The 19,299-nt window shown below is 44.9% G+C and overlaps 2 protein-coding genes across 2 annotated transcripts in view; both read right to left on the bottom strand.

Annotated features, from left to right (window-relative positions):
* The window catches only part of KAT2A (lysine acetyltransferase 2A), a 33,062-nt gene extending 31,016 nt beyond the window's left edge, over positions 1-2,046 (bottom strand). The window contains exon 1 of the mRNA XM_048517807.1: positions 1,763-2,046. Within this exon, the coding sequence (XP_048373764.1) occupies positions 1,763-2,014 (252 nt within the window). The 5' untranslated portion in view covers positions 2,015-2,046. The remainder of the gene's footprint in view (positions 1-1,762) is intronic.
* A 2,783-nt stretch (positions 2,047-4,829) lies between these two features.
* RAB5C (RAB5C, member RAS oncogene family) lies at positions 4,830-19,299 on the bottom strand. The gene is made up of 6 exons (XM_048517909.1): positions 19,155-19,299; positions 14,633-14,876; positions 11,241-11,392; positions 9,213-9,335; positions 6,849-6,942; positions 4,830-6,210 (listed from the first exon to the last, which is right to left on the bottom strand). Exons 2-6 carry the CDS (start codon positions 14,796-14,798, stop codon positions 6,095-6,097), a joined length of 651 nt encoding a protein of 216 aa, XP_048373866.1. The 5' UTR covers positions 14,799-14,876; positions 19,155-19,299; the 3' UTR covers positions 4,830-6,094.

Genomic DNA, 19,299 nt, shown 5'->3' with positions numbered 1-19,299 from the left:
GAGAACATGGTTATCTAGGTGATAGTTTGCCTTTAATTTTTTTCCCCTTATGGCAGGGGAAACTGGAGTGTGGTAAGTTGGGAGCAGCTTTTGCATCCCCTACAGCAGGGGTCCCCAACATTGTTCAGCCTGCGGGCACATTTGGAATTCTGATACAGTGTGGTAAGTTGGGAGCAGCTTTTGCATCCCCTACAGCAGGGGTCCCCAACATTGTTCAGCCTGCGGGCACATTTGGAATTCTGATACAGCATGGTGAGTGCAGCAATAAAATGGCCACTACATAACAGCGGCCACAGGGGATGGAGCCAGCCACAAAACGATTGCCACAACTTAACTTAAATAACGCAGCATAAACCCAAAGCCAGTCAAATTTCCACTAGCCAATCAAAAGCCTGGTTGAACAAAGGTCTTCCCTGGTTTTGCCCACTTCCTAAAAACACTTGGTGGGCATCAAAACCGTGCTGAGATGCCATGGTGCCCACGAGCACCACATTGGGAAGATCCAGGAAAAGCCTGGAAAGAGATATGCACCAGGATGTTTTTCTCAAAGAGTTTTTTTATTCCCTCTGCCGGCTTGGCTGGCAGACTAGGAAGAGCACCAGAGATGAAGCTATTTTTGGCTTCTAGGGCAGCCTAGAACTTGGGAATATGCTGAGGAGTAGCCCTCACTAAGCAGTTTTCATTAAAGAAAAGCATGGCAACCCCTGCCTTATGGCGCTGCCTGCAAGAAGAATGGAAATGATATTTATTTGCAGCCCACCTTTCTCACTGAGACTCAAGACAGGTTACAAAGTCTAAATAAAACACAATCAACAGGATGGGACAACCAATAAACAGTTGCAATAGGGTTTGTCATTCAGGAATCTGAAAACAAGCAGAAATCTGAAGCAGGGTTGAAACAAAGCACATTTCTGTTTTAACTTCATTTTTCTTACTGAAACTCATCAAATATATCAAGACTTGATTTATTATTATTATTATTCCAACTGAAGTCATGCTTAAAATGATTGGACCAGACAACTGAACAAATATTTTTCTGGCTAGTCCAGTGGACAATACTTCTTCATCATCATAGTCAGGGAATATGGGACACAGCTGGGAAGTGGAAACCGCACAGATCAGCTGTTATTTATCCCCCACTTCTAGTCATTAAATACAGTCTAAGAATCCCAACACAAAATCAGACAAAATGTGTTTTAAAAGCAATTTGGGTACTCATCCTGAAACTAATAAATACATCATTTAAATCTGTTGTCTTAGCTCCCATGTTATCTTGTGGCAATGATTTCAGTAATTCACTTTAAAATATCTGACAAATGTAAAAAAGCCACGTTTCTTCTTTAATGCTCAGTATACGTTTATATGTGGGGGGGATCTCAGCAGAAACAGATATTCAAAGATAACAGGCTTCACTATATTTATTTGATGTTTTCAATAAGAGGGCAATAACTCAGCAACAGATTAGATGCCAGGTTCCCTGGATTTCAAGAGATGCGAAACACCTGTCTCTTATATCTTAAGAGAGCCAGTTGGAGTTGCGTTGAATATAATCTAAAACAGGATATTGTAGTATTTGGAAATACAGCTTACTAAAAACATACATGGCATTTAAAAACAAATGGGTATTACTAAGTGAACTGCATGCAACGAGGCTTCCTGGTCCAAAACATCATTTTATTGTCCAGGAGAAGATGCAGCAATGGCTGGACCAGGCCACTAAGAGGGATTCTCGCGCTCTTTTGTCCCCTACAGGCCCCCGTACCTTACACGCTGAGAATACCCCTAGCTTCTCCAGCTTCTTTGCCCGCGGGAAGCTCCGCGCATGCGCCTTGCGCTGACTCGCGCGCTGTTGCTGGCTCAGTCCCGGGCGAACCGGATCGCTGCTGCTGCTGCTTCCTCCAGCTCCACCTCCCGCCACTACTGGTGGGGCTGAGGCCGCAGCTACGGCGGCGGCTGAGGAAGCGCTAGTCTGCGGGGTCCTGGCAGCTTGTGAGGAACTCTCCGGCTCCGCCATGATGCCCAGGACCCTCCGGACGGCGTGGGCGCGTGGATAACATCGCGCATGCGCGAAGGAGGGAGGTTTGATGAAATTCCGAACGGGAAAACTACTGCGCATGCGCTCCGTTTACAGACGAATTCTGGGGAATGTAGTTTCACTGAGACGGCCCCTTAATGAACAGGATGCCTTAGAAAAGGAATACCTCCCAAGGGTTTGATTGAATAATCAAATAATCAATAATTGATTGAATTATCAAACATGGAGATACAGTTTTAACCTGATCAAGAAGCTGGTGCAAAATCTTCACCTGAAGCCCTGGAGTCTTTTCTTTCCTCTTGAAAAAGATGCGAACACATTCCACTTTAAACACAATGGTTAATTTTAAAGAAAGGGAATTACTTCTTGTAGTATGGTTGGGAAGAGCCTGGCCATGAAAATTAAAATATGGACTTCCACACGAAAACAAGATTTATTCCACAGGAACCAACCCATCTTTGGGCATGTGCAAATTCCCACCCTGAGAACAAAGGTAGAGAACTGGCCGGTGGTGACTTTTTCCAGTTAATTGTGGTAACCACCTAAGACAGTGGTGGCGAACCTTTGGCACTCCAGATGTTATGGACTACAATTCCCATCAGCCCCTACAATTGGCCATGCTGACAGGGGCTGGTGGGAATTGTAGTCCATAACATCTGGAGTGCCAAAGGTTCACCACCACGGACCTAAGAAATGAATGTTATGGTGACTGGCAATGATAATCAGACTGCTGATGAAACTGCGCTTTTCCTGCTCTGACCACTGGGCCATGAAGGGTTGCCAACTCCACACTGATAAATACCTGGAAATTTTGGGGTGCAGCCTGTGGAGAGTGGGGCTTTAGGCATATTAGAACTGTAGCCACATTTAAGGGATAAAGATATTTGTAGCGTAAGTTTACTTTGTGGGGTTACACTAATCTGCACTGAAAAGATAAATTCCCTTTGGTATTTGTCTAAACTTAAAGCTTGGGCCTTCAGTTCTATTATTTGGCTATCTGTCCAGGGCAGGAGTTGGCAGCACATTCAAAAGAAGGTGCTGAAGCATGAATCATTTTCCTGGCTGAACAGCATTAAAGCAGAGAGCTGAATTCCTTCCCTGCATTCAAGGATTTTCTGAAGATCACTAGGTACTTTTGACAAACTACTGAGTTAGTTTTGTTCCCTCACTGCAAGAGAGAAGGGCGTGAATCACAAGTTCAAGCTATAATTCTGTGGCCCTGCAAAGTAAGGAAAATGTGTCAACCAGGTGAGAAAGTGGGTCTGAGTTCCATTAGTATAGGGTGGGTGGATGATATTTTATATTGTTTTAGGGTTTTTAGGATGGGGTTTTATTATGATTTTACTATTGTTGGATTTTGTATGGTTTTTATTGTAACCCACCCTGCGATCGTGGTAAAGGGTGGGGAATAAATGCAAATAAATAAATAAATTCTCCACCTTTGGGCCTCTTCCCCTCCAATATTCTATGCTGTTTTCAACAAAAAGAACTAAGTAGAATTGCAACTTCAACCTCCATGTGCTGAACTGTATTTGTTCTAGAATGCTCTGTTTGGGTTCTAGTGCCTATCTAACAGAACCCAAGTGGACCATTCTAAAACAAAGACAGTCCAGAAAATGGCAGATGAAATTTCACATCACCCACTGCTGATCTTTTTATCTGAAGCAGATCGAACCTGAGATCTGCCGTATAGAACGCTCTATCACTGAGTCACAGCCTCTCCCCTAACACTCCAGCTACAGTAAGCTAGTTCTAATAGCAAAAGGGCACTCTTCCACCTTAATATATGTGTGCAATGACACCATATGATTGGGTGGAATTTGGGCTGGCTAGGCTTTTCAGCTGGCTGCAGCAACCAATTACAAGTAAATTTTGTGCAGTTACTGTTGCCCATCAGAGTTTATGGAACTGCCCTATTCCATTTGCAGCGGTGGGTCCATCAAGCCAGCATCTTCTCCTAAATCAGGTAATGAGCTCTTCAAGATCTCAGGGCTTTTGCAACTGTGCTGCCAAAGATTAATTCTTGAACTTGGGAGTCTCTATGGAAGGTAGGATATGTGCTGTGTTGGTGAACTATGATCCTCTCCATGTTATGAGTGAGATGTTAAAATATATATATGGAAATACCCATTCCAGAAATACAACAGAAAGGCAGCAGTAAGAGCAAATTTTACAGTCTTGGTTCATTGGTGTTGAGATTGCTCTGATTTGAAAATCTATCAGTACAAATGAGTGCACACCATTATTTTTCATTCAGCAGTGGTGATTACTGACTCTACTTAGACTGACTTGGTTTTACCGCACCTAAACCCATTGTTCTTGGTAAATTATGATGCTATCTGGGGTGTTGTGGGGTTTCTGGGCCGTATGGCTGTGTTCCAGTAGTATTTTCTCCTGATGTTTTGCCTGCATCTGCGGCTCCTCTGAAGATGCCAACCACAGATGCAGAAGAAACGTCAGGAGAAAATGCTACTGGAACACGGCCATACGGCCCGGAAACCCCACACGCCCCAGCGAGTCCAGCCATAAAAGCCTTCGACAATATGTCGCTATCTTTTAGCTATTGTACACCATGTTGCCATTTTAGCTTAAATTTGATTACTGGTAGTAATTTGGTAGAAATGTTTTAGATATTGAGAACTGGGTTTTTATATTGTGTACCGTGTTAATAACAGCACAGAAGTGCCATACATTAAATTTCTTTCCCCTTTGAAATTTAAATGATGCCTATCGACAGCAGTCATTTGAGAGACCAGAGTGAACAAAAACAAGAAAGACTGTTTTGGTCATCATCTGATTTATAAAAAAATTATTTTATTAATCATACACAACTGGAGCTTTGCATTGAAAAGACTTAAGTAGACTCCTTTTCTCTTAAATACCAATATGGATAAGACAAAATTGCCTCGGGCCCTATATCAGCTTCTGTGGCTTCCCTTCTGCAACTCTACTTAGTGAAATTACCAATCTTCTATGGGAATATGTGAACACCTCCCCCAACCTCATGTATACAAGAACAATTTATTCTTTCCCTCGATAGCATTTGAACACCGTCACACATTATAGGATTATTAACAATGGCATCACATTGTTGATTTTTTGAAAGTGATTTTATACAATTTTTTTCCCCCAACAGGGGGGATTAGTGCATTACATCCAAAATGGAAAGGGAAAATTAATGCAAAATTGGTGTCCCCAAAGCCCGATGCAAACTGAGGCAGATGCAAGGCTAGTCAGTATAGGTAATTAAAGAGAGATACTGATTGGTTACACGTTGAAAAACTGAATACAAAATACAGAAGAAATCAGCTCCCTCCCTGCTCCCATACTCATAATTGTGATTTGGTCAAAATGAGTCTTAAAGGCCAGAGGTGTCTGTGTTTCTCACTCTCACCATTAAACTTCACACATTTCACTTAGTGGTTATCTGCCAGCTCCACGCCCTGCTTTTTCCAAGGACATGTCTGCACTGTATTTAAACCAGCCCCCCATCTGAGGCCCTTTACGGCAAGCCTGGCTTAGAACCCGGCATGCAGACATGCCCCAAGAGCTACCTTGTGTCCAAGTGAAAGACTGCCATTTCCCACTTCCAAGCAGCTGTGAGCAGAGATCAAGACTAAAACCTAGGTCCGGAAAACTAAGAAGGCAGAGAAAAAAAAAGGGACCAACGCTCTGGAAATAGCAACACTCTGGAAATACCTACCCATAAGGAGCAAATCCTCATTTGTCTTTAAAAATGGAGTTGTTCTATGCAGGATTACTCCAGTCTAAGCCCCAGTGAATCAGTGGGCTGAGACGGGAGTAATCCCACATTGGGTTGAACAGTAAAGAGTTTAAAATTTTTTTATTTGTACAGAAGTTGATTAAGTGGGTTTTCTATGCTTCCTCCATTTGATGGACAGAGAAGAATAAAGGAGAAAATATCACAGCAGCAGAAAAGAAGGGCGGGGTAGGGGGGGAAGGGAAAAAGAAGGATCCTGGCAGCTGTTCTTCTGTAAGCGCGATCTGGTTCAGGCGCATTCCAGTCGGGGCAATCCAAGAAGAGGCAGCAGAGATCCCTCAGTTGCTACAACACAGACCCCTGGTGGGTTGTTCGGGATCCTGGAGGTTGACACCCCGATTCCTGCCCGCTGTCCCGGTTGCAGTCTGTGGTTCATTTTTGGGGAGCTTCTTGGCTGAGGAAAGTGGGGGCAAATCTTGATGAAATGGCTAGGAAAGCACACTCCATAGAAGAAGATAGGGAGCGTCCCTCTTTGGAGCCAGGGTGAGGCACATGACTTTTTTTTTAAAAGCTGAATGCACCAGAATTTAGAGACTTGACTCCAACACCCAGTGGTTATCCCAGATCAGTGTATGAAATTTGGACTGCCTGCTCCAAGTCATACTCTTTGTTGTTCCTCCTCTACAGTCCAGAACACCCAAGCTACCATGCCTGTCACGCCTTCTCTTTACCTCTCTCAGGTATTTTTTGGCAACCATTCTGACAGGTCCCATAGTCTAGCTAGGATCTCTTTTCACTCGGCATCCTGTCCTGTCCCATCCCCTCTAACTTAGTGCTACTGCCCATATGTCAGACCTGTGGCTTTTCCCTTCCATTTCCTCCATCAGCATTCTGTAGCTGACCAATTCCTCCAGAGCAGTGAGAGCATTTGGTAACATTCTGTGACATCACATCATGTTTGTTAGCCACACGAAGGCCCTCCCCTCCCACTCAAAAGGCGTAGCCTTTACAAAGCAGGACAGGCTGCTTCCCCCACAATATAATGCACAGTAGAGAACATTCACAATGCTGCTTCTCCAGCCTTCTACTAACCTATTGCCATGAAGGTTTCATTCACATTCATCGCAGTCTTTGCGGACGTCTCCATGAACAGCAAGCTGTTGTCTTCTGCATATGTTGCAGCTTCCTACAAGGGACATGTTAGCAAGTTAGATCTCAGCACGCAAGTTGTGTGCAGTTCAAGGGATGCTTTCTATGAATGCTAGGGTTGAAATCCTATGGACAGGTTCTATGCGGGCTCAGCAGCCTCAAACGCAAAGCTCCCTTCCCCATCTGTTGGCAGATGACCAATGGCCTTCAATTCACCCTGTGTGCAAACAGAAACACAGCGAGAAGAGGAAGCATATCCTCTCTGGCAGAGGCTGTGTAGTCTGCAAAGAAATGTTGGTCAGAGAATTTAAACCCAAAACTCTGTTGCTGAAATGCCTGTTTTTCCCAAATGATCCTATGATGCAGCTAAAAAAGGTTGCGTACCCAATCGCCAACAGCTCATAGTATATTCCCTAACAAATTCTTTCATAAATAAATATTATATGCATAACCCCAGAGAAATATTTTTACATAGAACAGGACAACAATACCATAATGTGAAACACAGATTGGATTTACATTCACAAGGAATACATCTTACAAGGTAACAGCAAAGTAAAGGCAAATGAATTCACACTCACACTAAATGAACATACATTCTGGCTGCTGGCAGCAATAGAAAATAGAAAGCAGACAGGTTTTCCGGATTACATCATGCCTATTTCAGGGCATATAATATTTATTGATAAAATAATTTGATATGGAATATAATATGAGGTGTTTGTGACTGGATATGCTACATCACCCTTTAAAGCTACATCACAGGAGTGTTTATCTTTGTCTATAGCGTTTCTTAACTCGGTGACCTTCATTGTGTTTGCAGCTGTTTTTTTTCCATTTTGACACCTCGCCCTTCCCAGCCTAAGCCAGGCTCAGGGCAGCTAACATACTTAGTTAAATAAACATAGATTCAATCATCATAAAACCACAGTTTACATAGTAATTAAAGCATTCCATAAAATCCCCGAGGCAATCAAAATCACTTATTTGGCCCCATAAAATCCAATTTTGCCCAACATAAGATCTCATATAGGAGAACAGGAAGGAGAGTGTAGGTTTCAGGGACAATATATTTCATGACTCCAGTCAGCTTCTGTTGTAAGCCCGACAGAACATTTCGGTCTTACAGGCTCTTCAGAATTGTTGAATATCCTGCAGAGCCCTAACACTGGCAAAAGTGAGTTTCACCATGTACGAGCCAGGGTTGTGAAGGCCCTGGTGGAAGCTAGCTGTATGTCCTTAGGGCCAGGGATCACCAGCGGATCACTATCAGAGGACCAGAGAGTCCTCCGTGGGCAGTATGGGGAGATGCAGTCCCAAAGGTACAACTGTTCCAGACCACTCAAGGCCTTAAAAGTTAGCACCGCAACCTTGAAGACGATCTGGAATTCAATGTACTGTGGAAGGCATTCATGGCCAGATTCCGCTGGTTCTGGTGGGTTTTCTGGGCTGTGGTCTGGTGGATCTTGTTCCTAACATTTCGCCTGCATCTGTGGCTGACATCTTCAGAGGTGTATCACAGAGGGAAGATACAGACTTCCCTCTGTGATACACCTCTGAAGATGCCAGCTACAGATGCAGGTGAAACGTTAGGAACAAGATCCACAATAAATTAGGATTTAAAAAGCAGATAAAAAACTTTTGCATCCAATGCCCTTAACACTAGATCAGGGGTCTGCAACCTGCGGCTCTCCAGATGTTCATGAACTACAATTCCCATCAGCCCCTGCCAGCGTGGCCAATTGGCCATGCTGACAGGGGCTGATGGGAATTGTAGTTCATGAACATCTGGAGAGCCGCAGGTTGCAGACTCCTGCACTAGATCATGGGCATCCCCCGAAGTCGATGGATTCACGATCGACTACAGAAAATACTTCAAAAGAGAAATGAACTTGCAGAAGGATGTGGTGAGAGTGACTAATTCAGTTGGTTTTAAAGGGGGATTTGACAGATTCATGGAGGTGCATTAATGGCTTAAAAGGCACCATCACTAAACAGAATCTTCTGTTCTGAGGCAGCAGCTCTCCAAATGCTGGTGTTGGGATGAGGAGGCAACTTTGGCCTCCGCATCCTACAAGCAGCGCCTGGGTGGGCAAAACTAGATTATATAGACAATTTATCTAATCCAGTGCAGCTACTTTTATAAAAGAGAAAATCTGAAAGACGTTTAACTGGCTTCAGGGTGGGGAGGCTCTAATTGCCTTTCAGATTAATATAATCCATGCAAACATGTGCAGGGCATGTACCTGAAAATATAGCAGGCAGGTTTGCCTTTCAGTAAGAACACCCATTACCCGCCTCACTTACCTGGAATTCAACAGCTCGCTTGCTGGCCAAATCTGCCTTGTTCCCTGCCAGGGCGATGACTATGTTGGAGCTGGCTTGCCGCTGCAATTCCTTCACCCAGTTCTTGGCTCGCACAAAGGTGTCCTATAGAAATAGAAGGAGGAACATTGAAGGGGAGAGAAGGACAGGCAACAGCCACCAGCTTGGCTCCCAGTCACAGGAGAAGCCTATATCCAGAGGCAGCAAATCTCTGAATCCCAGTGGTAGGAGACAACATCAGGTCCCTGTTTGGTTGGCTGCTGCATGAAGCAGGATGCTGGAATAAATGGACCACTGCCCTGATCCAACAGGGCTCATCTTGCATTTTCATAAATCACGTGAGTGTCTTTATTTCCACCACCTCCCCATTACAACACTAGTACAATGCATGTTAGCTGTGGGACCTCCCCACTCCAATTCTAAAATATTTATACTGTTTCCACAGCAACCTCTGGGCACAAAGAGAACAACCTGAAGCAAGGCTTATTTCTCACTGCAGACCCTCCTATCCACGCTCCATAATTTCAAGTTGCAATGGGAAGAGCTCAGATGATCAATTCTTCCTCCATTTTTTTTTAAAAGGGCCACGCATATAGAAAGCTAGGTTGAACTTCAATCTCCACCTGGCTAGTTTTCTGCATAAGGTCAATATTTTGTATTAACAGTATTTCATTATATTACTCCTCCTACACATGAACACTTCAATGTGGGGTGCCACAGGGGGCCCTATTATCCCCTTTGTTATTTAACATCTATATGTGACCCCTTATTCAGCTGGTGCGAAGCTTTGGGCTGACGTGTCACCAGTATGCTGATGACACCCAGCTCATTCTGTTGATGGAGGGGAGGCCGACTTCAGCCCCTGCAGCTCCCCAGCATTGTTTGGAGGCGGTTGCTGGTTGGTTGAAGCAAAGCAGATTAAAAAATCCATCGAAGACGGAGGTCCTGTGGGTGGGCCGGGTGGGGATGGGGTTTCAGCCTCCGCTGCTACAGGGCCCCCCTCTATTGGTAGCCCCCTCCTTTCAGAGCCTGGGGGTCTGCCTGGACCCTGTCCTCTCTATGGAGACTCAGGTGGCCTGCACAGCTCAAGTAGCGTTTTACCATCTGCATCAGGTACGCCGGCTGGCCCCCTACCTCTCCCAGTCTGACCTGGCCACAGTGATCCATGCGATGGTCACCTCCAGGTTAGACTATTGCAACTCGCTCTATGCGGGCCTTCCCTTGCGGGTGATCTGGAAATTGAAGCTGGTCCAAAATGCAGTGGTCCGGCTTCTCACAGGCAGTTCATCATGGGACCACATCTCGCCTGTGCTGCGCTGGCTACATTGGCTCCCGCTGGAATTCCGGATCATCTTTAAGGTGTTGGTTATAACCTTTAAGGCCCTTCATGGCCTGGGGCCTACATACCTCAGGGACCATCCTGGAATGGCAATGCTTTGGAGTTATTGGATGTTTTAACGGAATTGGATGTTTGAATGATTTTAACTGAAGTGTAATTTATTATTTTTTATTTTACTGTGGTTTGTTGATTGTTTTGTCAGTTGATCTGTACACCGCCCAGAGCCAAACAAACACAGACACAAACTGCAAGAGCACATCCCAAGCAGACCCGTCACTCAACCAGACATCCCTCCCCACAAATGCATCAGTGGTATAAGACTTCCATAACAGAAGCAAAGCTGAACAAGTTGTCCATTTATTTGTTTATATTATTTGTAGCTTGCCTTTCTCACTGGGACGCAAAGCGGATTACACAGAGAGAGTCAATGCAATCAACAAGACAGGGCCTTCAATAAACTATGAACTAGGATTTGGGTTGTAGATCCAATCAGAAGTCTAAAAACCAGAACTGAAACACAGCGCAAATGTTAACATGACACATTAAATGATGCAAGATGACACAACATTGCAGTCGCACTCTCTGACCCTGGGACATTGTGCATTCAAGGCAATTTGAAAAAGCAGATGCTCAACCAAGCCCCCCAGACGTCTCTCAAGTCACACCCTCACCATGTTTGTGATGTCGTAGACAACAATGGCTGCTTGTGCCCCTCGGTAATACATGGGCGCCAGACTGTGGTAGCGCTCTTGCCCAGCTGTATCCCAGATCTCAAACTTGACTGTTGTGTCGTCTAGGCAAATGGTCTGTGTGAGAAAAGCAGCTGAAAGGGGAAGGAGAAGGGAAACGTTAGTGTAAGGCATCATAAACCGTGCAAATCTACATGCCTTCCAACATCGTATCACTCTACATGTTCAGAGATGCTAGGTGTTTAATTCTCACAACCGAGCCCCAACATCGAACATGGGAAGCTGCCTTGTAGAGTCTAAGCTCTGAGCTTGTTAAAGTTGATAATACCACATGTTTGGGAACCACTATTACAGTATCTGTATAAGAATGATTTTGTTAACAAGACAATATTAGTAACATTGTAAGAAATATTGAAATAATGAATTAACAAATTGATTTTGCTTTTTTAATAGATATATCTAGATAAATTATAAATAATTAATGTGGGAATTCAACAACCTTTCGTTAAAGTACAACAAGTGTAACCTTTTAAAATTTTCTCTTTGGGCTGAACAGGCATCTGCTTCAATTTGAATTGGTAACTATAAGAGAATGTAACAATGGAGAAGTTTCTTCTATTATTTCTTCAAATTGTACTAATGTAAGCATTATTTCTTTTTGTTTTTCTTTCAATAAACTATTTTTTTTTAAATCCAAAAGTTGATAATGCCTACTCTTACGGACAGCTGCTCTCCAAGGTCTCATGCCTTTCACATGTCCTGCTAGCTAACCCTTCTAGCTCATATCACCCCCATGTTACGCCGCCTACACTGGCTCCCAGTGGAATTCCAGATCATGTTCAAGGTGTTGGTGTTAACCTTTAAGGCCCTTTGCAGCCAGGGGCCCTCATACCTTCGTGACCGTCTCACCCCATATGTCCCAGGTAGGCCTCTGCGATCTGCAGAGGCTAATTTACTGACAGTCCCCCGCCCCTCCATGATGCGGCTGGCCTCTACTCGGGCCAGGGCCATAAAGGGAACACTCTTCCATCAACTGTTCGGGCCCTGTGGGACCTTGGTGAGTTCCACAGGGCCTGCAAAACCGAATTGTTTTACTGGGCCTTTGGGGAGGCCGGCTGCGGATTGCCTGCCCCCTCTGATGCCCCCGCACTACTTGTTATGCCACCTCTGGCACTGCTGATGTAATATCCTATCTGGCGCTGCCAGCCCCATCCCAGCCTTGGGATTGGGCGCTGTCAACATATCGAAGTTGACTAATGGAGGTTATGTTAATGCTGCTGTGTTTTGAGGGTTTTAATATCACGGGTATATTTTGTTTTATTCGTTATTTATTGTAATTTTATGCACTGATTTGTTGTACACCGCCCAGAGCCCTCCAGGGATGGGTGGTTTATTACATTTAAACAACAACCACAACCCTTCTAGCTAGAGATGCCGAGAATTGAACCTGGGACTTCGGGCATATAAAGGAAATACTTGGGAGTTGCGCTGAGTCAGTGTTTTCTTGAGAATTATGCAGCTTGTCTCTCTGGAATGGTGTTCCACAGCCAAGATTAACCAGATGCATGGCAACTTCAGCTAGATGCTTTGTTTTGCATGTCTATGTTGAAGGTTGTTCTCCAGTGTTCCCAATATTGAGCCACAAGGAAGGATTACAGGCAGTGGTGCATCCAAACCTTCTGTTTCATTGAAAATTGAGTCTTCTGCTAGAGCAGCATGACTCCACCACTTGTCAAACTCCACAGTACGATCTCATGCACTGTTCAGTGGCAGCGCTTACCCAGATTCCATTATCCTTTTTTTTTGGTAGTACTGCATGTAGGGCCCACTTGAAATGTTCTGTGTTTGACAGTCAGGGCTATAGAAGCTCACAACCCAGCCACATGGATGTCTCACATAGCAAGGCAGAAGCCAGCTCCTCAGCAGGCTTTGGCAATCTTGACTGTAGTTTTATGCAAAGACACACTGGATTGCCAGCAACTCAAAGCCAATCATTCTCAAAGCCAGCAACTCAGAGACAGTAATTCTCACTTTGCTGACTCCAAGCAATTGGTGCACAAATACAGCAAGAGATGAAGCAAGAGGTGCTACGGCCTAAGAGCACCTCAGCACCTCATGGGCTAAGACAGAAGGCAGAGAGGAATTGCTCAACTGATTATTTCTGTGGGTCTAAGCAAAACAATGCCTGACCTGGATAGCTGAGGCTAGCCTTATCTCATCACATCTCAGAAGCTAAGCAGGGCCATCCCTTGTTAGTACTTGGATGGGAGACCATCAAGGAATACCTGGGTCAGGCTCGGCGGCTGGCCCCCTACCTCTTGCAGTGGCCTACCTGGCCACTGTGATCCATGCAACAGTCACCTTGAGACTGGACTACTGTAACTCGCTCTACACGGGCCTTCCCTTGAAGTTGATCCGGAAGTTGAAACTGGTCCAGAATGCAGTGGCCCGGTTGCTTATGGGGTTACCTTTCAACATCATATTACCCCCATATTGTGCGATCTGCATTGGCTCCCGATGGAATTCTGGGTTGTCTTCAAGGTGCTGGTATTAACCTTTAAGGCCCTTCGTGGATTGGGGCCCTCATACCTGTGGGACCGTCTTACCCCATGTGTCCCAAACAGGCTGCTGCATTCTGCGGCAGCAGAGTTACTAGAAGTCCCTGGCCCCTCAACGATCCAGCTGGCCCCTGCCTGGTGGAACACTCTCCCTTGGTGAGTTCCACAGGGCCTGTAAAACTGAGTTATTCCACTGGGCCTTTGGAGAGGCTGGCCGTGGATTGGCTGCCCCCTTGTGAGGCCCCTGCCATATTTCGCCATCCTTGGCCATGCCTTTTTCATCTTTTGGAACTGCCGCCCCCTCCTGACCTTAGGAACGGGCGCCACCAATATGGGATTTTTAAGCTGTCTGTTTAGAGATTGGTACACTGCTTATTGAATTTTAAGGGTTTTTAATTGTTGTTTTAATTATTGATTATGGATGTTGTTGTTGAAAACCGCCTAGAGCCCTTCGGGGATGAAATTCAAATACAATAATAACAATAATAATAACAACAACAATAATAGTAATCCTCCACAGCTCAAGTGGCAGAGCGGGGAATCAAACCAGGTTCTCCAGAAATGAGTGCACCTGCTCGTAACCACTACACCACGCTGGCTCTCAATGACAATAAATACATGAAGCTGCTATTTGCAGGGCAAGACCCTTGACCTATGTAGGTCGGTGCTGTCTACCTTGACTGGCAGCAACCCATCAGGGTCTCAGGTAAAGGTCTTTATCACCACCGACCACCTGAACCTTTGCAACAGCTAGGGGTTGTACCTGGAACCTTCTGCATGCAGAGTGGATGCTCAGCCACTGAGCCACAGTCTCACCTCCAATGGTGCTCTCCTGGTACTCATGGAACTGTCCTTTCACAAACCGCAAGACAAGGCTGGACTTCCCAACGGCTGATTCTCCCAGTAGAACCAACTTGAACTGACAGATCTTGTTTCCGGTCGCCGGCCCATTTGGCCGCGCAGTTCCGCCACGGCCCGCCATGGCTTGTCACAAGGGCGAGTGTGTCAACAGCAGGGGTAGGGACAGGAGCCGAGGGAGGGAGGGAAAACAGGCCTCAAACTGAAAGAGAAAAGGGAAGACATTTCAGCAAGAGAGGAGTCCGTTTTGAGGGGAGGATGTGGCTTGAGGCAGCGGCTCTGCTGCAGACTTTATGAGCCACCCTAGGGAATATACTCCTGATGTTTAAATGGAACACTGGCATACCTCACTGGATTATTGCAAGAGCAAATAAAAAACCTGTCAGAAACACTTGCGAGTTAAGGCAGTGAAAGAATGTTGTTTTCCTGTTTTATTAGAATTTTACTTAATGGAACAAAGACAACTAGGGTGTTGTGGGTTTTCTGGGTTGTATGGCCGTGTTCCAGTAGCATTTTCTGTGAGAAACACTTGCAAATGAAGGCAGTAAAAGAATGTTTTCCTGTTTTATTAGAATTTTACTTAATGGGACAAAGACAACTAGGGTGTTGTGGATTTTCTGGGTTGTATGGCTTTGTTCCAGTAGCATAGAAAATGCTACTGGAACACGGCCATACAACCCAGAAAACCCACAACACCCTAGTGATTCTGGCCATGAAAGCCTTCGACAATACACAGAACAAAGACAATTTCAGCAAGGCCAACCCAACCATGTGCAGCAGCATGGCTGAAGATAGGCTGAGAGCTTTGGACCGAAGAATCCCCTGCCTGTATCTTACCTTCACCACAGACTTTGGGCAGACTTCCCTCTGTGATACACCTCTGAAGATGCCAGCCACAGATGCAGGCAAAATGTTAGGAACAAGATCTACCAGACCACAGCCACACAGCCCGGAAAACTCACAAAAACCAGTTTGGGCAGACTGCTTTGGTAATAATCCTGGCCAACCTTACAGAGATTACTGCCTTGTATTTAGCAAGATATTGGTATTATTACACACAGCTAATCTTTAAACATATCACTTTCTTTCATACAAATCTGAAATAAGTTTGCATTAATCATTAGCTTCCAATAAAGAATCTTTAAATATCTGTCCTGTCTGGGAAAATTACAGAGTGGCTGCCTTTGTGAGTTCAACCACTGAAAAAAATCAGGGCTGGGTGAGTTTAAAGCTGGCCCGTGTTTTAGTGTCTGCTCAGGATAAGTGTTATATGAGGATTTAGCAAACCCCTGTTACCTTATACATTAACCCTGTGTCATTGTAGTGGTAGTGTTAATTATTTGCAGGGGTGTGTTTGTTTATAGATGATATTCTAAAGGCTAATGTCTAAACTTACAACAAATCTGAAACTGAAACCAACAACAGCAGCCGTCTCGCAAACATTCACCAATGGTTCCCGTGCAGCAATCTGGCCAGAGAAAAAACAAGTTCTGTCCTCCGCCCAGACACAGAGTACAAAGAAAACAATACAGATCTTACAACTACACAAAACTCTTGCAAGTGTACTAAAGCACAATATGTGCAGAGGAAACACACCTCTGTATTTAACTTGGCTTCTCTATTTAGCCAGTATCGTTCTTCAAGCATCTCTACCAAGGACAAGCAACAGGACATTTCAGAAAATTGCTCTGGTCCCTGGGTAGAGATGTTTAGAGAATGGCACTGGCTAAATAGACAGGTTGAGTTAAATACATAGCTATGTTTCCTCTGCACATATTGGACCTTAGTCCACTCGAGAAGAATTCTCGAGTGTAAAGTCTGAATAGTTGTAAAGTCTGAATAGTTGTTTGTAACACACATCTAGGTGAAGGAGTGAATGTGTTTTTTTCCTTAGAACAGACTCGTCTGCTGTAACCATTGGTGAACGTTTGCAAGAAGGCTGCTGTAATTGATTACTGTTTCAGTTTCAGATTTATTTTTGGCTCAGACATTAGCCTTGGGAACAGCATTAGGGTTAGCCTGTATGTCCGGTGATCCCATGAGGATGCAGCACCCAATGCTGTACACATATAGACCCAGCCACTGGATCCTTGTCAGACCACTTTTAAGGAAAACTTTTGACTTTGGCATTAAAAAAAACTTCCACTAAGCACAACACAACACTAGAGTGGTGTGCTTAGAGCATCAGGATAGGATCTGGGAGACCCAGGCTTAAATCTCTCTAGCCTGCCATGGAAACTGAATGGGTGACCTTAAGCCAGACACACACCATTCATGTAAATTACCTCACAGGGCTGTCGTGAGAATAAAACAGGGGAGATGAGAACGATGAAAGCCGCTTGGGTCCCACTCCCCTTTGTGGAGAAGGGTGGGATACAAATGAAGTTAAATAAATAGATAAAAATATTCCCACAAGAGTTACTATTTACTTACACAGGAGAAAAAGAAAACCAATGAGTTGGGGGAGAGATAGCTAAAATAAATATCAATTTTAAAAGGGTTAGGGAAATGCTACTCTAAACTGTATGCTCTTCCCTGTTTTGCTCATTCTGTGAAACACAAGGAATGGGCTTTCAGAAAGAGCTCTTATGGAAGCTATCAACCCTTTAGTAACAGCATCAGTTCAATGCCTTGCACTTTTTTTACATCTTCAAGCTCTACCTCTATCTTCAAGCCGTACCTAAAATACAACAGACTGTCCTGGAAGACAGGTCATGCCAGCAAAAGCAGAATCTGTTGAATTTCTGCTCAACACAGCTTTTCAGAACACAGGAACAAGGAGGACAGAGTGGAAGCAGAATCCACAGTGAGGAATGCAACAGACAACCTCCACCTCCTTGCACTCCCACAGTAAAAACGGCCCAGTCAAAAACATCCACATCTGTTTAGGAATGTTCATTTTGGTAATTCCATCTGATATTGTTGCTACAGTTGAACTTTTAGGTTGCAAGCTCCATAGGGCAGGGAACTCTTTTTTGAACTAGGATATTCTGTTACAGCACCATGTATAACAGTTCCAGACGGTAGTCCTGTTAGCTGGCTGCAGCATAAACAAGCAACCCAACAAATGGGAGTCTTGTGAGACCTAATAAATTCTTGTCAGTTGGAATGGCCCTTGGAGGTCATCTAGGGCCACCCTGCCTTAAAGAGAGGGAGGTGGACAGCCACGACTGCGTTCCTAACAGATGGCTATCCAACCTCCGTTAAAAAAAACCTTCCATTAAAGGACCCCCCCCCCCCCCGTATTTAACCAAGATCGTCTTCTGGGTCATTTCTGCCACATTATTTCTAGTTCTACCTTTTAGATCAAAAGATATGAAGTTTGCTCTTTCTTCTTCATCATGACAGCCTTTCAAAATGTCGGAAGGCAGAAATCCACCACCAGACTAAACTAATAAGATTCTGTCCAACACTTGCTTTTGAAGACCAAAGTGCACTTTTTCAGGCGCACAAAACAAACTCTCACTTTGCAGGCATGGATATCTGAGGCTTCTTTGCAAGCCAAGAGAATAACACCTGATGGCAGCATGAACTTCCATGGCCTACAGCAAACGTTGTCAAGTGTACGCCTGCTTTTCTCCATGAACGCATATGTCAATGCTAAGTCAAGAACTAATACAGTGATGGCACATCTTTTGGGCTCATCATGTCAAAAGTTCAGAAAATGTCTAACTTGTCTCTGCTGGCATGACACCACCCCAACCCTGGAACAAAAGAGAAACAAATCTTTACATATTCATTTATTTTAAAAAATACAGTCCAATGATGTGTGGTGCTTTATATTATATAAAGAAACATCAAATAATTGCAAAGATGGCTCAGACAGGGAGAACGGCTGTTATCAGATATTCGTGACCATGGGCATATCACCCTAAACTTTGTGGTGTGTCACCTCTAGCACACATGTCATTGGTTCACCATCACTGGCCTAGAAGAGACTCTGGCAAGTGCATACTCGGCTTCCTCCACAACAAAGTGACTGTTAGAACTCTGTGAATGCATCTAAGAAGTGGGCTCCAGCCCACATAAGCTCATGTCATAACAAAACCTTGTTAATCTTTAAAGGGCCATAAGCCCCACCCCATTTATGCACACTAACCACGGCACCCTAATAATTAATTCCCACCACTGCACACCCACAACATAAAAACAGCACTGCGAGATCATTCCAAAGGCCTACTTAGTCCCACACCTTCTTTCTCACACTGGACAGGCAAAGGTTGGAGACTGCCAAGCGAGGAAGGAAGACAATCACTCCCCCCCTGCGGCTCGCTCTCAGCCCCCGCCCCGTTTCCAGAGGTAGACTGCGTCCGAGCACGGAGGATCCATTTCGGTTGCCAGAGAAGATGCAGCCCCCTTCCCCATCTGCAAGGGTAGACGGAATGACAAGAGCCCTGCAGCCCCGTTTCCCGGGCAGGGCCCGGTTGCCCCCTTTCTTCGGCGTGGACGGAGGTGCGACCACCCCCGCCTCCCCACTCACCTGCTCCCGCCTGCGGGGCTACCGCCGCTTCTGGCCGTTCCCTTTCTAACCCCAGGCTCCCAATCTCAGCCAGCGCCACTTCCGCCCTCGGCTCCTGTCCAGCTTCTTCCGCTTCCGCTAAAGTCTTGCCCCTTTCTTGCCTTCC

The sequence above is a fragment of the Sphaerodactylus townsendi genome, linkage group LG15 (assembly GCF_021028975.2).
Source record: "Sphaerodactylus townsendi isolate TG3544 linkage group LG15, MPM_Stown_v2.3, whole genome shotgun sequence".
NCBI classification, from domain to species: Eukaryota; Metazoa; Chordata; class Lepidosauria; order Squamata; family Sphaerodactylidae; genus Sphaerodactylus; species Sphaerodactylus townsendi.
The sequence above is the reverse complement of the archived record's forward strand: the minus strand, read 5'-3'. Positions and strand labels throughout refer to the sequence as shown.

Bases quoted from the DNA above. Each gene is read 5' to 3' on its own strand.
- RAB5C (XM_048517909.1), bottom strand. From the start codon at position 14,798: ATGGCGGGCCGTGGCGGAACTGCGCGGCCAAATGGGCCGGCGACCGGA. The intron at 11,393-14,632 runs GTGAGACTGTGG...TTCCCCTTTCAG, and splicing joins CCAGGAGAGCACCATTGGAG to CTGCTTTTCTCACACAGACC. The intron at 6,943-9,212 runs GTAAGTGAGGCG...TGTCCCTTGTAG, and splicing joins AGCGAGCTGTTGAATTCCAG to GAAGCTGCAACATATGCAGA.